Source organism: Coregonus lavaretus (assembly GCF_964263955.1).
Source record: "Coregonus lavaretus genome assembly, chromosome: 15".
Taxonomy (NCBI): Eukaryota; Metazoa; Chordata; class Actinopteri; order Salmoniformes; family Salmonidae; genus Coregonus; species Coregonus lavaretus.
In genome coordinates, this window is record NC_140002.1 from 25050557 (window position 1) to 25068433 (window position 17877).

Consider the following 17877-nt stretch of genomic DNA (forward strand, 5'->3'; position numbering starts at 1 on the left):
GCACCGTATTGAGGGGAGGATGGATGGGACCATGTATCGCGAGATTTTGGCCAACAACCTCCTTCCCTCAGTAAGAGCATTGAAGATGGGTCGTGGCTGGGTCTTCCAGCATGACAACGACCCGAAACACACAGCCAGGGCAACTAAGGAGTGGCTCCGTAAGAAGCATCTCAAGGTCCTGGAGTGGCCTAGCCAGTCTCCAGACCTGAACCCAATAGAAAATCTTTGGAGGGAGCTGAAAGTCCGTATTGCCCAGCGACAGCCCCAAAACCTGAAGGATCTGGAGAAGGTCTGTATGGAGGAGTGGGCCAAAATCCCTGCTGCAGTGTGTGCAAACCTGGTCAAGACCTACAGGAAACGTATGATCTCTGTAATTGCAAACAAAGGTTTCTGTACCAAATATTAAGTTCTGCTTTTCTGATGTATCAAATACTTATGTCATGCAATAAAATGCAAATTAATTACTTAAAAATCATACAATGTGATTTTCTGGATTTTTGTTTTAGATTCCGTCTCTCATAGTTGAAGTGTACCTATGATAAAAAATTACAGACCTCTACATGCTTTGTAAGTAGGAAAACCTGCAAAATCAGCAGTGTATCAAATACTTGTTCTCCCCACTGTATATGTTGGGGCTGCAGCTGACTACAGCTAATACTCAATTTTATAAATTGGGTGTTGACAAACTTCCAATTTTCATTTGCCCAGTGGTTACCTCTTACAATGTGACCACCACTCCACACACCTTTTTGAAAAAATAAGCAGCCCTTTTACAAAAAAAAATATATTATTTTTGAGCACTGTTCAGAGTAAGGTGACTGGTAAAACCAAGGCTACTGTACACAGTGTTCATTCATAACTCTTCAAATTGATCCTATGGATTTGGTTCGTGTTGCTCACCGTTGGCCCTTTGCTTCTGTCTGTAAAAGGGATTATTGATCTAGCCCAGATGCCTCCAACTATCCTGTTGCCTCACCCTGGGGGAACAGGTACTCCCACTTTGGACCGCATCACCTACATCCCTGGAGCTCAACCCCCTTTCCCTCCTAGGCCTTTCAACCAAGCCTCCATATCTCCAGGTGAGGACCCCATCCTGCCCCAACCCCGACCTGACACCCCTCTTGTTCCTTTATACCCTCCTCCTAACCCCACAGCCCCTTATGCACTCTGCCCTGCTGCACTCCCCTGAGGTCTGAGAATCTGAGCGTACCTCTACGCACCTCTATGGACCAGATCTAAATAAACACATAGTTCAGTAACTTCTCTTCTCAAAATCAGACTTTCGGTTTGCCTCATTTATTGGGAAATGTAAACAATAAATTAAAAATAGTTCAATTTGAGGTCAACATCACGGTGGGACACTCTTCTCTCTGTCTTGTCAGGCATTCACAACAGCACTGTGTGCTTAAGGCGGCCCAACCACTCTTCTTACCCCTCAGCGATGGTGTCCTAAGTAGAGATGGTGTGTAAACCTACTGTGTGTGTTGTCTGTTTCTTTGTGTCTACAGGCCACCAAGCCCACCTCGCAGCTACTGCAGCGGCCAACCAGGAGCGAGAACGAGAGAGGGAGCGTGAAAGAGAAAGGGAGCGAGATCGAGAGCACCGAGAGAAAGAGAGAGAAAGGGAGCACAGGGAGCGGGAACAGGAGCACAGACAACGAGAGCGTGAGCGAGCAGTGGCTGCAGCGGTTGCCAATGACTACATGCGTGGAGGTGAGACTCATTGTCATTATATTGTATATTGCTGTACAGTGTCATCAATAATACAGAAATGTATGTGAATGTGAACAATTTAATAGTAGTTTATTTCGATTGAACCTGGCTGGACAGATGCTCTTCCGGAGTTAAGGATTTATGTAGCCTGGCTTTTGCACAGTGGTGGAAAAGCCATTATAAGCTTCTATCTTTGAATTGCTCTTCTCTGTTATTGAAGTCTACTCTTATTTGTCCCCCAGGTCCAGGGCAGCCAGACAGACCAGGTAGCCGTGGTTACCTGCGTAGCCCCTCCCCCTCTATGAGGTCACAGGATGCCCAGCAGCAGCGGCCCAGCATCTTCCAGGGAGCCAACAGCAAGGGTGTCATCACCCCTCTCATGTGAGTCTAAGCATGCTCTTCTCTGGCCTCATAAGCCCTGACCTCACCTCATGTAAACTCTGAGTCTTAGTGTGTATGTGTACTGTTAATCCATTCTTATGGGCATACTTTCAGTTGCACGTTAGGAGCATACCTGCCTGCACTAAATATTTTATAATGTTATGCCGTTTGCAATGAAGACCCTCACAAAACATAACAGCCCTTCTTACCCTCTACCTTGTTCTATATATATATATATATACAGTGAAGGAAAAAAGTATTTGATCCCCTGCTGATTTTGTACGTTTGCCCACTGACAAAGACATGATCAGTCTATAATTTTAATGGTAGGTTTATTTGAACAGTGAGAGACAGAATAACAACAACAAAATCCAGAAAAACGCATGTCAAAAATGTTATAAATTTATTTGCATTTTAATGAGGGAAATAAGTATTTCACCCCTCTGCAAAACATGACTTAGTACTTGGTGGCAAAACCCTTGTTGGCAATCACAGAGGTCAGACGTTTCTTGTAGTTGGCCACCAGGTTTGCACACATCTCAGGAGGGATTTTTGTCCCACTCCTCTTTGCAGATCTTCTCCAAGTAATTAAGGTTTCGAGCCTGACGTTTGGCAACTCGAACCTTCAGCTCCCTCCACAGATTTTCTATGGGATTAAGGTCTGGAGACTGGCTAGGCCACTCCAGGACCTTAATGTGCTTCTTCTTGAGCCACTCCTTTGTTGCCTTGGTCGTGTGTTTTGGCTCATTGTCATGCTGGAATACCCATCCACGATCCATTTTCAATGCCCTGGCTGAGGGAAGGAGGTTCTCACCCAAGATTTGACGGTACATGGCCCCGTCCATCGCCCCTTTGATGCGGTGAAGTTGTCCTGTCCCCTTAGCAGAAAAACACCCCCAAAGCATAATGTTTCCACCTCCATGTTTGACGGTGGGGATGGTGTTCTTGGGGTCATAGGCAGCATTCCTCCTCCTCCAAACACGGCGAGTTGAGTTGTTGCCAAAGAGCTTGATTTTGGTCTCATCTGACCACAACACTTTCACCCAGTTCTCCTCTGAATCATTCAGATGTTCATTGGCAAACTTCAGACGGCCCTGTACATGTGCTTTCTTGAGCAGGGGGACCTTGCGGGTGCTGCAGGATTTCAGTCCTTCACGGCGTAGTGTGTTACCAATTGTTTTCTTGGTGACTATGGTCCCAGCTGCCTTGAGATCATTGATAAGATCCTCCCGTGTAGTTCTGGGCTGATTCTCACCATTCTCATGATCATTGCAACTCCACGAGGTGAGATCTTGCATGGAGCCCCAGGCCGAGGGAGATTGACAGTTATTTTGTGTTTCTTCCATTTGCGAATAATCGCACCAACTGTTGTCACCTTCTCACCAAGCTGCTTGGCGATGGTCTTGTAGCCCATTCCAGCCTTGTGTAGGTCTACAATCTTGTCCCTGACATCCTTGGAGAGCTCCTTGGTCTTGGCCATGGTGGAGAGTTTGGAATCTGATTGATTGATTGCTTCTGTGGACAGGTGTCTTTTATACAGGTAACAAGCTGAGATTAGGAGCACTCCCTTTAAGAGTGTGCTCCTAATCTCAGCTCGTTACCTGTATAAAAGACACCTGGGAGCCAGAAATCTTTCTGATTGAGAGGGGGTCAAATACTTATTTACCTCATTAAAATGCAAATCAATTTATAACATTTTTGACATGCGTTTTTCTGGATTTTTTTGTTGTTATTCTGTCTCTCACTGTTCAAATAAACCTACCATTAAAATTATAGACTGATCATTTCTTTGTCAGTGGGCAAACGTACAAAATCAGCAGGGGATCAAATACTTTTTTCCCTCACTGTATATATCACACACACACACACACACACACACAGTGCATTCGGAAAGTATTCAGACACCTTCCCCTTTTCCACATTTTGTTTAGTTACAGCCTTATTTTAAAATGGATTAAATAACTAAAATTCCTCATCAATCTACACACAATGACAAAGCGAAAACAGGTTTTTAGAATTTTTTGCAAATTTATAAAAAGAACAAAACAGAAATACCTTATTTACATAAATATTCAGACCCATTGCTATGAGACTCGAAATTGAGCTCAGGTGCATCATGTTTCCGTTGATCATCCTTGAGATGTTTCTACAACTTGACTGGAGTCCACCTGTGGTAAATTCAATTGATTGGACATGATTTGGAAAGGCACACACCTGTCTATATAAGGTCCCACAGTTGACAGTGCATGTCAGAGCAAAAACCAAGCCATGAGGTCGAAGGAATTGTCCGTAGACTCTGAGGCACAGATCTGGGGAACGGTACCAAAACAATTCTGCAGCTTTGAAGGTCCCCAAGAACACAGTGGCCTCAATCATTCTTAAATGGAAGAAGTTTGGAACCACCAAGACTCTTCCTAGAGCTGGCCGCACGGGCAAACTGAGCAATCGGGGGAGAAGGGCCTTGGTCAGGGAGGTTGACTAAGAACCTGATGGTCACTCTGACAGAGCTCCAGAGTTCCTCTGTTAAGATGGGATAACCTTCCAGAAGGACAACCATCTCTGCAGCACTCCACCAATCAGGCCTTTATGATAGAGTGGCCAGACGGAAGCCACTCTTCAGTAAAAGGCACATGACAGCCCGCTTGGAGTTTGCCAAAAGGCACCTAAAGACTCTCAGACCATGAGAAACAAGATTATCTGGTCTGATGAAACCAAGATTGAACTCTGGCCTGAATGCCAAGCGTCACGTCGGGACGACACCTGGCACCATCCCTACGGTGAAGCATGGTGATGGCAGCATCATGCTGTGGGAATGTTTTTCAGCGGTAGGGACTGGGAGACTAGTCAGGATCGAGGGAAAGATTAACGGAGCAAAGTACCTCAGACTGGGGCGAAGTACCTCAGACTGTATGGGTGGTCCCGGGGATCGAACCCACTACCCTGGCGTTACAAGCGCCATGCTCTACCAATTGAGCTACAGAGGACCACAGGTGATTGTGGAGGCCATTTCATCTGATGCAGCACTCCATCACGCTCCTTGGTCAAATAGCCCTTACACAGCCTGGAGGTGTGTTTTGGGTCATTGTCCTGTTGAAAAACAAATGATAGTCCCACTAAGCCCAAACCAGATGTGATGGCGTATCGCTGCAGAATGCTGTGGTAGCCATGCTGGTTAAGTGTGCCTTGAATTCTAAATAAATCACAGACAGTGTCACCAACAAAGCACCATCACACCACCTCCTCCATGCTTCACGGTGGAAACCACACATGCGGAGATCATCCATTCACCTACTCTGTGTCTCACAAAGACACGGCAGTTGGAACCAAAAATCTCAAATTTGGACTCATCAGACCAAAGGACAGATTTCCGCTGGTCTAATGTCCATTGCTTGTCTCTTCTTCATATTGGTGTCTTTTAGTAGTGGTTTCTTTGTAACAATTAGACCATGAAGGCCTGATTCACGCAGTCTCCTCTGAACAGTTGATGTTGAGATGTGTCTGTTACTTGAACTCTGTGAAGCATTTATTTGGGCTGCAATCTGAGGTGCAGTTAAAACCTCTTAAGGATCTGACTCTTTTTATTTCCAATTTCCGCCTAAAATGACATACCCAAATCTAACTGCCTGTAGCTCAGGACCTGAAGCAAGGATATGCATATTCTTGATACCATTTGAAAGGAAACACTTTGAAGTTTGTGGAAATGTGAAATGAATGTTGGAGAATATAACACATATCTGGTAAAAGATAATAGAAACAAAAAAAAACATGTGTTTTCTATTTTTTGTTTAGTTGCATCAGCTTTGAAATGCAAGAGAAAGGCCAGACAGTGATGTAGGAATATAGGTGTAATTTAGATTTAGTCCACAAGATGGCAGCATTGTGTGTGCAAAGTTTCAGACTGATCCAGTGAAGGATTACATCACTACACAATATTTTGTATCAAGTCTGCAAGGAGTTTTCCCAAATGTTCCGAATTGGTCAATTTATACAGTTTCAAGTACATAACTATAGAGAACATACAAAAATGCTATGGTAATTTTATTTTTTATTTTACACACTCCCAGGAATGTCATACATGGTGGATCATTAGCTTCCCTACAGAAAATACACTAACCTTCACACATCTAGATGGCCGGAGGGAGATGTGGTGTGGGGTGTGGAGCAAGAGACAGCAGGGTGTCAAACTATAGAACCCAGTTCCTACATTTGAATATAAAAATAGATTTTATAAAACAAAACTATGCTACATTTTATCTCTGGGACCATCAGGACAACAAATCCGAGCAAGATTACTGAATGTAAGTACATTATTTACCTTAAGAGGTGAATGTATCAAACCAGTTGCCGTGACAAAAGTGTTTTGTTGTGCACTATCCTCAAACAATAGCATGGTCTTTTTTAGCTCTAAAAGCTACTGTAATTTTTTTTTTTTTTTTTTTTATTCGCCTTTATTTAACCAGGTAAGCCAGTTGAGAACAAGTTCTCATTTACAACTGCGACCTGGCCAAGATAAAGCAAAGCAGTGCGATTTAAAAACAACAACAACACAGAGTCACATATGGGATAAACAAAACGTACAGTCAATAACACAATAGAAAATCTATATACAGTGTGTGCAAATGTAGTAAATTATGGAGGTAAGGCAATAAATAGGCCATAGTGCAAAATAATTACAATTTAGTATTAACACTGGAGTGATAGATGTGCAGAAGATGATGTGCAAATAGAGATACTGGGGTGCAAAATAAATAACAATATGGGGATGAGGTAGTTGGGTGGGCTAATTACAGATGGGCTGTGTACAGGTGCAGTGATCGTTAAGCTGCTCTGACAACTGATGCTTAAAGTTAGTGAGGGAGATAAGAGTCTCCAGCTTCAGAGATTTTTGCAGTTCGTTCCAGTCATTGGCAGCATAGAACTGGAAGGAATGGCGGCCAAAGGAGGTGTTGGATTTGGGGATGACCAGTGAGATATACCTGCTGGAGCGCATACTACGGGTGGGTGTTGCTATGGTGACCAATGAGCTAAGATAAGGCGGGGATTTGTCTAGCAGTGATTTATAGATGACCTCGAGCCAGTGGGTTTGGCGACGAATATGTAGTGAAGGCCAGCCAATGAGAGCGTACAGGTCACAATGGTGGGTATTATATGGGGCTTTGGTGACAAAACAGATGTCACTGTGATAGACTACATCCAATTTGCTGAGTAGAGTGTTGGAGACTATTTATTTTGTAAATGACATCACCGAAGTCAAGGATCGGTAGGATAGTCAGTTTTACGAGGGCATGTTTGGCAGCATGAGTGAAGGAGGCTTTGTTGCGAAATAGGAAGCCGATTCTAGATTTAACTTTGGATTGGAGATGCTTAATGTGAGTCTGGAAGGAGAGTTTACAGTCTAACCAGACACCTAGGTATTTGTAGTTGTCCACATATTCTAAGTCAGACCCGCCGAGAGTAGTGATTCTAGTTGGGCGGGCGGGTGCAAGCAGAGTTCGATTGAAGAGCATGCATTTTGATTTTACTAGCGTTTAAGAGCAGTTGGAGGCTACAGAAGGAGTGTTGTATGGCATTGAAGCTCGTTTGGAGGTTTGTTAACACAGTGTCCAATGAAGGGCCAGATGTATACAAAATGGTGTTGTCTGCGTAGAGGTGGATCTGAGAGTCAACAGCAGCAAGAGCGACATCATTGATATACACAGAGAATAGAGTTGGCCCGAGAATTGAACCCTGTGGCACCCCAATAGAGACTGCCAGAGGTCCAGACAACAGGCCCTCCGATTTGACACATTGAACTCTATCTGAGAAGTAGTTGGTGAACCAGGCAAGGCAGTTATTTGAGAAACCAAGGCTATTTAGTCTGCCAATAAGAATGTGGTGATTGACAGTGTCGAAAAGCCTTGGCCAGGTCGATGAAGACGGCTGCACCGTACTGTCTTTTATCGATCGCGGTTATAATATCGTTTAGGACCTTGAGCGTTGCTGAGGTGCACCCATGACCAGCTCGGAAACCAGATTGCATAGCGGAGAAGGTACGGTGGTATTCGAAATGGTCGGTGATCTGTTTGTTAACTTGGCTTTCAAATACTTTCGAAAGGCAGGGCAGGATGGATATAGGTCTGTAACAGTTTGGATCTAGAGTGTCACCCCCTTTGAAGAGGGGGATGACCGCGGCAGCTTTCCAATCTCTGGGGATCTCAGATGTTACGAAAGAGAGGTTGAACAGGCTAGTAATAGAGGTTGCGACAATTTCGTCGGCTAATTTTAGAAAGAAAGGGTCCAGATTGTCTAGCCCAGCTGATTTGTAGGGGTCCAGATTTTGCAGCTCTTTCAGAACATCAGCTGTCTGAATTTGGGTGAAGGAGAAGCGGTAAATTGAACACTGCAATTAGATTAACACGATTTTAAGCTTTCTGCCCATATAAGACATGTCTATGTCCCGGAAAGTTGGCTGTTGTTTACAACTCCATTCTAGTCACATATCGCGTATTGAGCAGCAACCGTCCCGGTATAGGGACACCGATCCTGTAGAGGTTTAACTCGAATGAACTAATCCTCTGCAGCAGAGGTAACTCTGGGTCTTCCTTTCCTGTGGCGGTCCTCATGAGAGCCAGTTTCATCATAGCGCTTGATAGTTTTTGCGACTGCACTCCGGATTGACTGACCTTCATGTCTTAAAGTAATGATGGACTGTCATTTCTCTTTGCTTATTTGAGCTGTTCTTGTCATAATATGGACTTGGTCTTTTACCAAATAGGGCTATCTTATGTATACCACCCCTACCTTGTCACAACACAACTGATTGGCTCAAACGCGTTAAGAAGGAAAGAAATTCCACAAATTAACTTTTAAGAAGGCACAACTGTTAATTGAATTGCATTCCAGGTGACTACCACATGATGCTGGTTGAGAGAATGTCAAGTGTGCGCAAAGCTGTCATCAAGTCAAAGGGTGGCTACTTTGAAGAATCTCAAATAAAATATATTTTGATTTGTTTAACACTTTTTTTTGGTTACTACATGATTCCATATGTGTTATTTCATAGTTTTAATGTCTTCACTATTATTCTACAATGTAGAAAATAGTGAAAATAAAGACAAACCCTGGAATGAGTAGGTGTCCAAACTTTTGACTAGTACTGTATATATACTGAACAAAAATATAAACGCAACATGTAAAGTGTTGGGCCTATGTTTCGTCAAATCAAATTTTATTTGCCACATGTGCCGAATAAAACAGGTGTAGACATTACAGTGAAATGCTTACTTACAAGCCCTTAACCAACAATGCAATTTTTTATATATATAAAAAAGTGTTAAGTAAAAAAATAAAAGCTAATAACTAAAGAGCAGCAGTAAAATATAATAACAGTATACAGGGGGGTACCAGTGCAGAGTCAATGTGCCGGGGCACCGGCTAGTCGAGGTAATTGAGGTAATATGTACAGTGAGGGAAAAAAGTATTTGATCCCCTGCTGATTTTGTACGTTTGCCCACTGACAAAGAAATGATCAGTCTATAATTTTAATGGTAGGTTTATTTGAACAGTGAGAGACAGAATAACAAAAAAATCCAGAAAAACTCATGTCAAAAATGTTATCAATTGATTTGCATTTTAATGAGGGAAATAAGTATTTGACCCCTCTGCACAACATGACTTAGTACTTGGTGGCAAAACCCTTGTTGGCAATCACAGAGGTCAGACGTTTGTTGTAGTTGGCCACCAGGTTTGCACACATCTCAGGAGGGATTTTGTTCCACTCCCCTTTGCAGATCTTCTCCAAGTCATTAAGGTTTCCAGGCTGACGTTTGGCAACTCAAACCTTCAGCTCCCTCCACAGATTTTCTATGGGATTAAGGTCTGGAGACTGGCTAGGCCACTCCAGGACCTAAATGTGCTTCTTCTTGAGCCACTCCTTTGTTGCCTTGGCCGTGTGTTTTGGGTCATTGTCATGCTGGAATACCCATCCACGACCCATTTTCAATGCCCTGGCTGAGGGAAGGAGGTTCTCACCCAAGATTTGACGGTACACGGCCCCGTCCATCGTCCCTTTGATGCGGTGAAGTTGTCCTGTCCCCATAGCAGAAAAACACCCCCAAAGCATAATGTTTCAACTTCCATGTTTGACGGTGGGGATGGTGTTCTTGGGGTCATAGGCAGCATTCCTCCTCCTCCAAACATAGCGAGTTGAGTTGATGCCAAAGAGCTCGATTTTGGTGTCATCTGACCTCAACACTTTCACCCAGTTCTCCTCTGAATCATTCAGATGTTCATTGGAAAACTTCAGACGGCCCTGTATATGTGCTTTCTTGAGCAGGGGGACCTTGCGGGCGCTGCAGGATTTCAGTCCTTCACGGCGTAGTGTGTTACCAATTGTTTTCTTGGTGACTATAGTCCCAGCTGCCTTGAGATCATTGACTAGATCCTCCTGTGTGGTTCTGGGCTGATTCCTCACCGTTCTCATGATCATTGCAACTCCACGAGGTGAGATCTTGCATGGAGCCCCAGGCCGAGGGAGATTGACAGGTCTTTTGTGTTTCTTCCATTTGCGAATATTCGCACCAACTGTTGTCACCTTCTCACCAAGCTGCTTGGCGATGGTCTTGTAGCCCATTCCAGCCTTGTGTAGGTCTACAATCTTGTCCCTGACATCCTTGGAGAGCTCTTTGGCCTTGGCCATGGTGGAGAGTTAGGAATCTGATTGATTGATTGCTTCTGTGGACAGGTGTCTTTCATACAGGTAACAAGCTGACATTAGGAGCACTCCCTTTAAGAGTGTGCTCCTAATCTCAGCTCGTTACTTGTATAAAAGACACCTGGGAGCCAGAAATCTTTCTGATTGAGAGGGGGTTGTTGTTATTCTGTCTCTCACTGTTCAAATAAAGCTACCATTAAAATTATAGACTGATCATGTCTTTGTCAGTGGGCAAACGTACAAAATCAGCAGGGGATCAAATACTTTTTTCCCCTCACTGTACATGTGTGTAGAGTTAAAGTGACTATGCATAAATAATAAACAGAGTAGCAGCAGCGTAAAAGAGGGGGATGGGGTGGGGGGGGTGGGGCAGTGCAAATAGTCCGGGTAGCCATGATTTAGCTGTTCAGGAGTCTTATGGCTTGGGGGTAGAAGCTGTTGAGAAGCCTTTTGGAACTAGACTTGGCGCTCCGGTACCGCTTGCCGTGCGGTACCAGAGAGAACAGTCTATGACTAGGGTGGCTGGAGTCTTTGACAATTTTTAGGGCCTTCCTCTGACACCGCCTTGTATAGAGGTCCTGGATGGCTGGAAGCTTGGCCCCAGTGATGTACTGGGCCGTACGCACTAAGTCCCCTGTAGCTCAGTTGGTAGAGCATGGCGCTAGCAACGCCAGGGTTTTGGGTTCGTTTCCCAAGGGGGGCCAGTATGAAAATGTATGCACTCACTAACTGTAAGTCGCTCTGGATAAGAGTGTATGCTAAATAACTAAAATGTAAATGTAAATGTAGTGCCTTGCGGTCGGAGGCCGAGCAGTTGCCATACCAGGCGGTGATGCAACCAGTCTGGATGCTCTCGATGGTGCAGCTGTAGAATCTTTTGAAGATCTGAGGACCCATGCCAAATCTTTTCAGTCTCCTGAGGGGAAATAGGTTTTGTCGTGCCCTCATCACGACTGTCTTGGAGTGCTTGGACCATGTTAGTTTGTTGGGGATGTGGACACCAAGGATCTTGAAGCTCTCAACCTGCTCCACTACAGCCCCGTCGATAAGAATGGGGGCGTGCTCGGTCCTCTTCTTTTTCCTGTAGTCCACAATCGTCTCCTTTGTCTTGATTACGTTGAGGGAGAGGTTGTTGTCCTGGCACCACACAGCCAGGTCTCTGACCTCCTCCCTATAGGCTGTCTCGTCGTTTCGGTGATCAGGCCTACCACTGTTGTGTCATCGGCAAACTTAATGATGGTGTTGGAGTCGTGCCTGGCCATGCAGTCATGAGTGAACAGGGAGTGCAGGATGGGACTGAGCACTCACCCCTGAGGGGCCCCCGTGTTGAGGATCAGCGTGGCGGATGTGTTGTTACCTACCCTTTATTCCTGGGGGCGGCCCGTCAGGAATTCAAGGATCCAGTTGCAGAGGGAGGTGTTTCGTCCCATGGTCCTTAGCTTAGTGATGAGCGTTGAGAGCATTATGGTGTTGAACGCTGAGCTGTAGTCAATGAATAGCATTCTCACATAGGGTTCCTTTTGTCCAGATGTGAAAGGGAAGTGTAGAGCGCAATAGAGATTGCATCATCTGTGGATCTGTTGGGGCGATGTGCAAATTGGAGTGGGTCTAGGGTTTCTGGGATAATGGTATTGATGTGAGCCATGACTAGTCTTTTCAAAGCACTTCATTGCTATAGACGTGAGTGCTACGGGTTGGTAGTCATTTAGGCAGGTTACCTTAGTGTTCTTGGGCACAGGGACTATGGTGTTCTGCTTGAAACATGTTGGTATTATAGACTCAGACAGGGAGAGGTTGAAAATGTCAGTGAAGACACTTGCCAGTTGGTGAGCGCATGCTCGGAGTGCCTGTCCTGGTAATCCGTCTGGCCCTGCGGCCTTGTGAATGTTGACCTGTTTAAAGGTGTTACTCACATCGGCTACGGAGAGTGTGATCACACAGTCGTCCGGAACAGCTGATGCTCTCATGCATGTTTCAGTGTTACTTGCCTCGAAGCGAGCATAGAAGTAATTTAGCTCGTCTGGTAGGCTTGTGTCACTGGGCAGCTCGCGGCTGTGCTTCCCTTTTGTAGTCTGTAATAGTTTGCAAGCCCTGCAACATCCGACGAGCGTTGGAGCCGTTGTAGGACGATTCGATCTTAGTCCTGTATTGACGCTTTGCCTGTTTGATGGTTTGTCGTAGGGCATAGCAGGATTTCTTATAAGCTTCCGGGTTAGAGTCCTGTTCCTTGAAAGCGTCAGCTCTACCCTTTAGCTCAGTGCGGATGTTGCCTGTAATCCGTGGCTTCTGGTTGGGGTACGTACAGTAACTGTGGGGACGACGTCATCGATGCACTTATTGATGAAGCCAGTGACTGATGTGGCGTACTCCTCAATGCCATCGGAAGAATCCCGGAACATATTCCAGTCTGTTTTAGCAAAACAGTCCTGTAGCTTAGCATCTGCTTCGTCTGAGTCACTGGTGCTTCCTGCTTTAGTTTTTGCTTCAGGAGGATAGAATTATGGTCAGATTTTCCAAATAGTGGACGAGGGAGAGCTTTGTATGCGTCTCTGTGTGTGGAGTAAAGGTGGTCTAGTGTTTTTTTCCCCTCTGGTTGCACATTTAACATGCTGGTAGAAATGAGGTAAAACAGATTTAAGTTTCCCTGCATTAAAGTCCCCGGCCACTAGGAGCGCCGCCTCTGGGTGAGCGTTTTCCTGTTTGCTTATGGCCATATACAGTTCATTGAGTGCGGTCTTAGTGCCACCATCGGTTTGTGGTCATAAATAGACAGCTACTAAGTATATAGATGAAAACTCTCTTGGTAGATAGTGTGGTCTACAGCATGTCATGAGATACTCTGTCATGCTATTCATCCGCCGCCATCACCTCATGTTTCAGCATGATAATGCAGGACACCACATCACAAGGATCTGTACACAATTCCTGGAAGCTGAAAATGTCCCAGTTCTTCCATGGCCTGCATACTCACCCATTGAACATGTTTGGGATGGTCTGGATCGACGTGTACAACAGCGTGTTCCAGTTCCCGCCAAGATCCAGCAACTTCGCACAGCCATTGAAGCGGAGTGGGACAACATTCCACAGGCTTCAATCAACAGCCTGATCAACCCTATGCGAAGGAGATGTGTCGCGCTGCATGAGGCAAATGCTTGCACACCGTTCTGGCGCTCCACGTCCTTTCCAACCACTCCGCTACAAACCGCTCTGCGCTCACAGGGGAATAAACTACTGCTCCATTCATTTAAAATCACAATTTAACCAACACCCATCTATTTTTCTGACTACCTGGACCTACCACTTGGTTTTGAAGTATTGAAACCAAACCATATGATTTGAATGAGAAGTATTTTAATAAACATGAAAAGGTGAATGTAAGAAGCGCTCAACATTTCAAAAAAGGATACATGTCATATTAAACAGCATGTAAACACTCTAAATAGGTCAGGAGCCAAACACGGCGCCTAAGAATGAATGAAAATGAATTATTTAGACAATTATTTCAAGGCAATATCCTACAAAGAAATACATTGTGAATACATTTGCGAGTGCGACACAATGGGCTGGTAGGGACATAAAGAGCTCAGCATTTAAACAACATTTCGTTGTATTAAATCATTATAGTCTATAAATTGCGCATATAGGCTGTGACTTACTTACAATTACAGTGAGGGAAAAAAGTATTTGATCCCCTGCTGATTTTGTACGTTTGCCCACTGACAAAGAAATGATCAGTCTATCATTTGTCAAAAATGTCAAAAATGTTATAAATTGATTTGCATTTTAATGAGGGAAATAAGTATTTGACCCCCTCTCAATCAGAAAGATTTCTGGCTCCCAGGTGTCTTTTATACAGGTAACGAGCTGAGATTAGGAGCACACTCTTAAAGGGAGTGCTCCTAATCTCAGTTTGTTACCTGTATGAAAGACACCTGTCCACAGAAGCAATCAATCAATCAGATTCCAAACTCTCCACCATGGCCAAGGCCAAAGAGCTCTCCAAGGATGTCAGTGACAAGATTGTAGACCTACACAAGGCTGGAATGGGCTACAAGACCATCGCCAAGCAGCTTGGTGAGAAGGTGACAACAGTTGGTGCGATTTTTCGCAAATGGAAGAAACACAAAATAACTGTTAATCTCCCTCGGCCTGGGGCTCCATGCAAGATCTCACCTCGTGGAGTTGCAATGATCATGAGAACGGTGAGGAATCAGCCCAGAACTACACAGGAGGATCTTGTCAATGATCTCAAGGCAGCTGGCCCAATAGTCACCAAGAATACAATTGGTAACACACTACGCCGTGAAGGACTGAAATCCTGCAGCGCCCGCAAGGTCCCCCTGCTCAAGAAAGCACATATACAGGCCCGTCTGAAGATTGCCAATGAACATCTGAATGATTCAGAGGAGAACTGGGTGAAAGTGTTGTGGTCAGATGAGACCAAAATCGAGGTCTTTGGCATCAACTCAACTCGCCGTGTTTGGAGGAGGAGGAATGCTGCCTATGACCCCAAGAACACCATCCCCACCGTCAAAAATGGAGGTGGAAACATTATGCTTTGGGGGTGTTTTTCTGCTAAGGGGACAGGACAACTTCACCGCATCAAAGGGACGATGGATGGGGCCATGTACCGTCAAATCTTGGGTGAGAACCTCCTTCCCTCAGCCAGGACATTGAAAATGGGTCGTGGATGGGTATTCCAGCATGACAATGACCCAAAACACACGGCCAAGGCAACAAAGGAGTGGCTCAAGAAGAAGCACATTAAGGTCCTGGAGTGGCCTAGCCAGCCTCCAGACCTTAATCCCATAGAAAATCTGTGGAGGGAGCTGAAGGTTCGAGTTGCCAAACGTCAGCCTCGAAACCATAATGACTTGGAGAAGATCTGCAAAGAGGAGTGGGACAAAATCCCTCCTGAGATGTGTGCAAACTTGGTGGCCAACTACAAGAAACGTCTGACCTCTGTGATTGCCAACAAGGGTTTTGCCACCAAGTACTAAGTCATGTTTTGCAGAGAGGTCAAATACTTATTTCCCTCATTAAAATGCAAATCAATTTATAACATTTTTAACATGTGATTTTCTGGATTTTTTTGTTGTTATTCTGTCTCTCACTGTTCAAATAAACCTACCATTAAAATTATAGACTGATCATGTCTTTGTCAGTGGGCAAACGTGCAAAATCAGCAGGGGATCAAATACATTTTTCCCTCACTGTAAATAGAAATTAAACGAAAAATGCCTTATTAGTAGGCTCAGTCTACAGTGCCTTTTTGAATTAATTTTTTTAAACACGAGTTTGGCCAGAGTCTGTGGCTTCAGGCTCATGTGATGGTGCCTGGAGAGCAGGCCAGCAGCGGAGAATATCCTCACTCCTTTGGGAATCTCACTCTGCGCTCTAGTACAATTTGGTATGCTCTGCTCCTCGCTCTGCTCCAGCTCTGCTCACATACTCTGGTGGTCACACAAGATACTGACTGGTTTTCTGATCCATGCCCCTACTTTTATTTTTTAAAGCTATCTGTGACTACCAGATGCATATCTGTATTCCGAGTCATGTGAAATCCATAGCTTTGGGCCGAATGAGTTTATTTCAATTTACTGATTTCCTTTATATGAGCTGTAAATCAGTAACATGTTAGAAATTGTTGCATGTAGCGTTTATATTTTTGTTCAGTGTATATATAAATAATATCAATACATAATGTTAACGCCTCGATCACACCGATAGTGTCATTGCATTTTGCTACACCAGAAGTACATTCATTTCCAATGGAACGCTGCGTTTGCCTTGCAGCGTTGCAGAGGCAGTTGCAGTGCGTTCTGTGTGGTGCATATGTTGGATTTATCGAACGTATGCATGAAACTGTATGCGTAGACAGCTTGACAGAAATGGTAGCAGAAGGTGAATGTTGAACTTTTGTTCGACACATATCCAGATGCTGCTGCATACCATTTTGCGGGATGGCGCTGTCGGTGTGATCGAGGCGTAACCCTCTACCTCTCTCTGCCCCCTCCAGGCCGGCAGCAGCAGCAGCCCAGGCAGGAGCCCGCTACAGCACTGCAGCCGATGCCCTGGCTGCCCTGGTGGATGCCGCCGCCTCCGCCCCTCAAATGGACGTCAACAAGGGCAAGGACTCCTCCAAGCACGATCGAGACGACGACATGTCTTTATCATCTGCGGCGGCCAGGCGGCAGCACGAGCTGCAGCTGGAGGCAGACAGGCGCTCCATGCAGTCTCCCTACGGCCCCATGTCTCTGCCAGGGGGGAAACTCCACCCAGGATACGCTGAGGGGCCCGGTGGTCCCCAGGGGAGTAAAGACAAGGGTCCTCCCAGCAAGTCACGCATCGAGGAGGAGCTGAGGACCAGAGGAAAGACCACCATCACGGCCGCCAACTTCATTGACGTCATCATCACGAGCCAGATCGCCTCGGACAAGGACTCCCGGGAGAGAAGCTCCCAGAGCTCCGACTCCTCCAGCAGCTGTGAGTCTTCCACATAGAACAACATAGAACAGGGAACAGTATAGAACGTAGACACGATGGGACAGATGGGATGGAAGCCAGTACTGTAACACTGCTGTGGTGGGTGGATACCTGGATATAGATTTGGTTTGCGTTTTAATTCCCAACATTTCTAACATGTAAGGCTTAACAACATAGCAAATAACAAAAAAAAAATATATATATATAATTATAATATCTCATATGTTAGTGAGAGGGTTGTTTTTAAAGTGTGTCTGTGCCTGGCCCTGCAGTGTCGTCCAGTCGGTATGAGGTCCCCAGTGGAGGAGCTATCGAGGTGATCAGCCCAGCCAACTCTCCAGCCCAGTCCCAGCAGGAGAAGCAGCAGCAGCAGGACGACAGGGAGAGGGCCGACAGGGACAGGGCCGCACAGGCAGCAGCACAAGGTGAGATGGCTCTATATACTGTGAAACATACAATAATAAGATGTGTTCTCAGTGCTGGTTTCCCTGACACAGATTAAACCTGCACCTGGACTAAAAAAAGCTTGCTCAATAGTGAATATCTATTGAAAGTGCATTTCAGTCAAGGCTTAATGTGTCCGGGAAACTGGCCCTTACTGACCGG

At 45.1% G+C, this 17877-nt stretch overlaps 1 protein-coding gene across 6 annotated transcripts in view; it reads left to right on the forward strand.

Annotated features, from left to right (window-relative positions):
- LOC311142499 (nuclear receptor corepressor 1-like) overlaps positions 1 to 17877 on the forward strand; it is a 127629-nt gene that overhangs the window by 103542 nt on the left and 6210 nt on the right. For 5 of the 6 annotated variants that reach the window (XM_084178148.1, XM_084178150.1, XM_084178149.1 and 2 more), the window contains 5 exons: positions 930 to 1079; positions 1509 to 1712; positions 1955 to 2093; positions 16805 to 17271; positions 17544 to 17696. In XM_084178148.1, coding sequence (XP_084034274.1) covers positions 930 to 1079; positions 1509 to 1712; positions 1955 to 2093; positions 16805 to 17271; positions 17544 to 17696 — 1113 coding nt within the window. The remainder of the gene's footprint in view (positions 1 to 929; positions 1080 to 1508; positions 1713 to 1954; positions 2094 to 16804; positions 17272 to 17543; positions 17697 to 17877) is intronic. The other variant, XM_084178152.1, reaches the window with a different exon arrangement.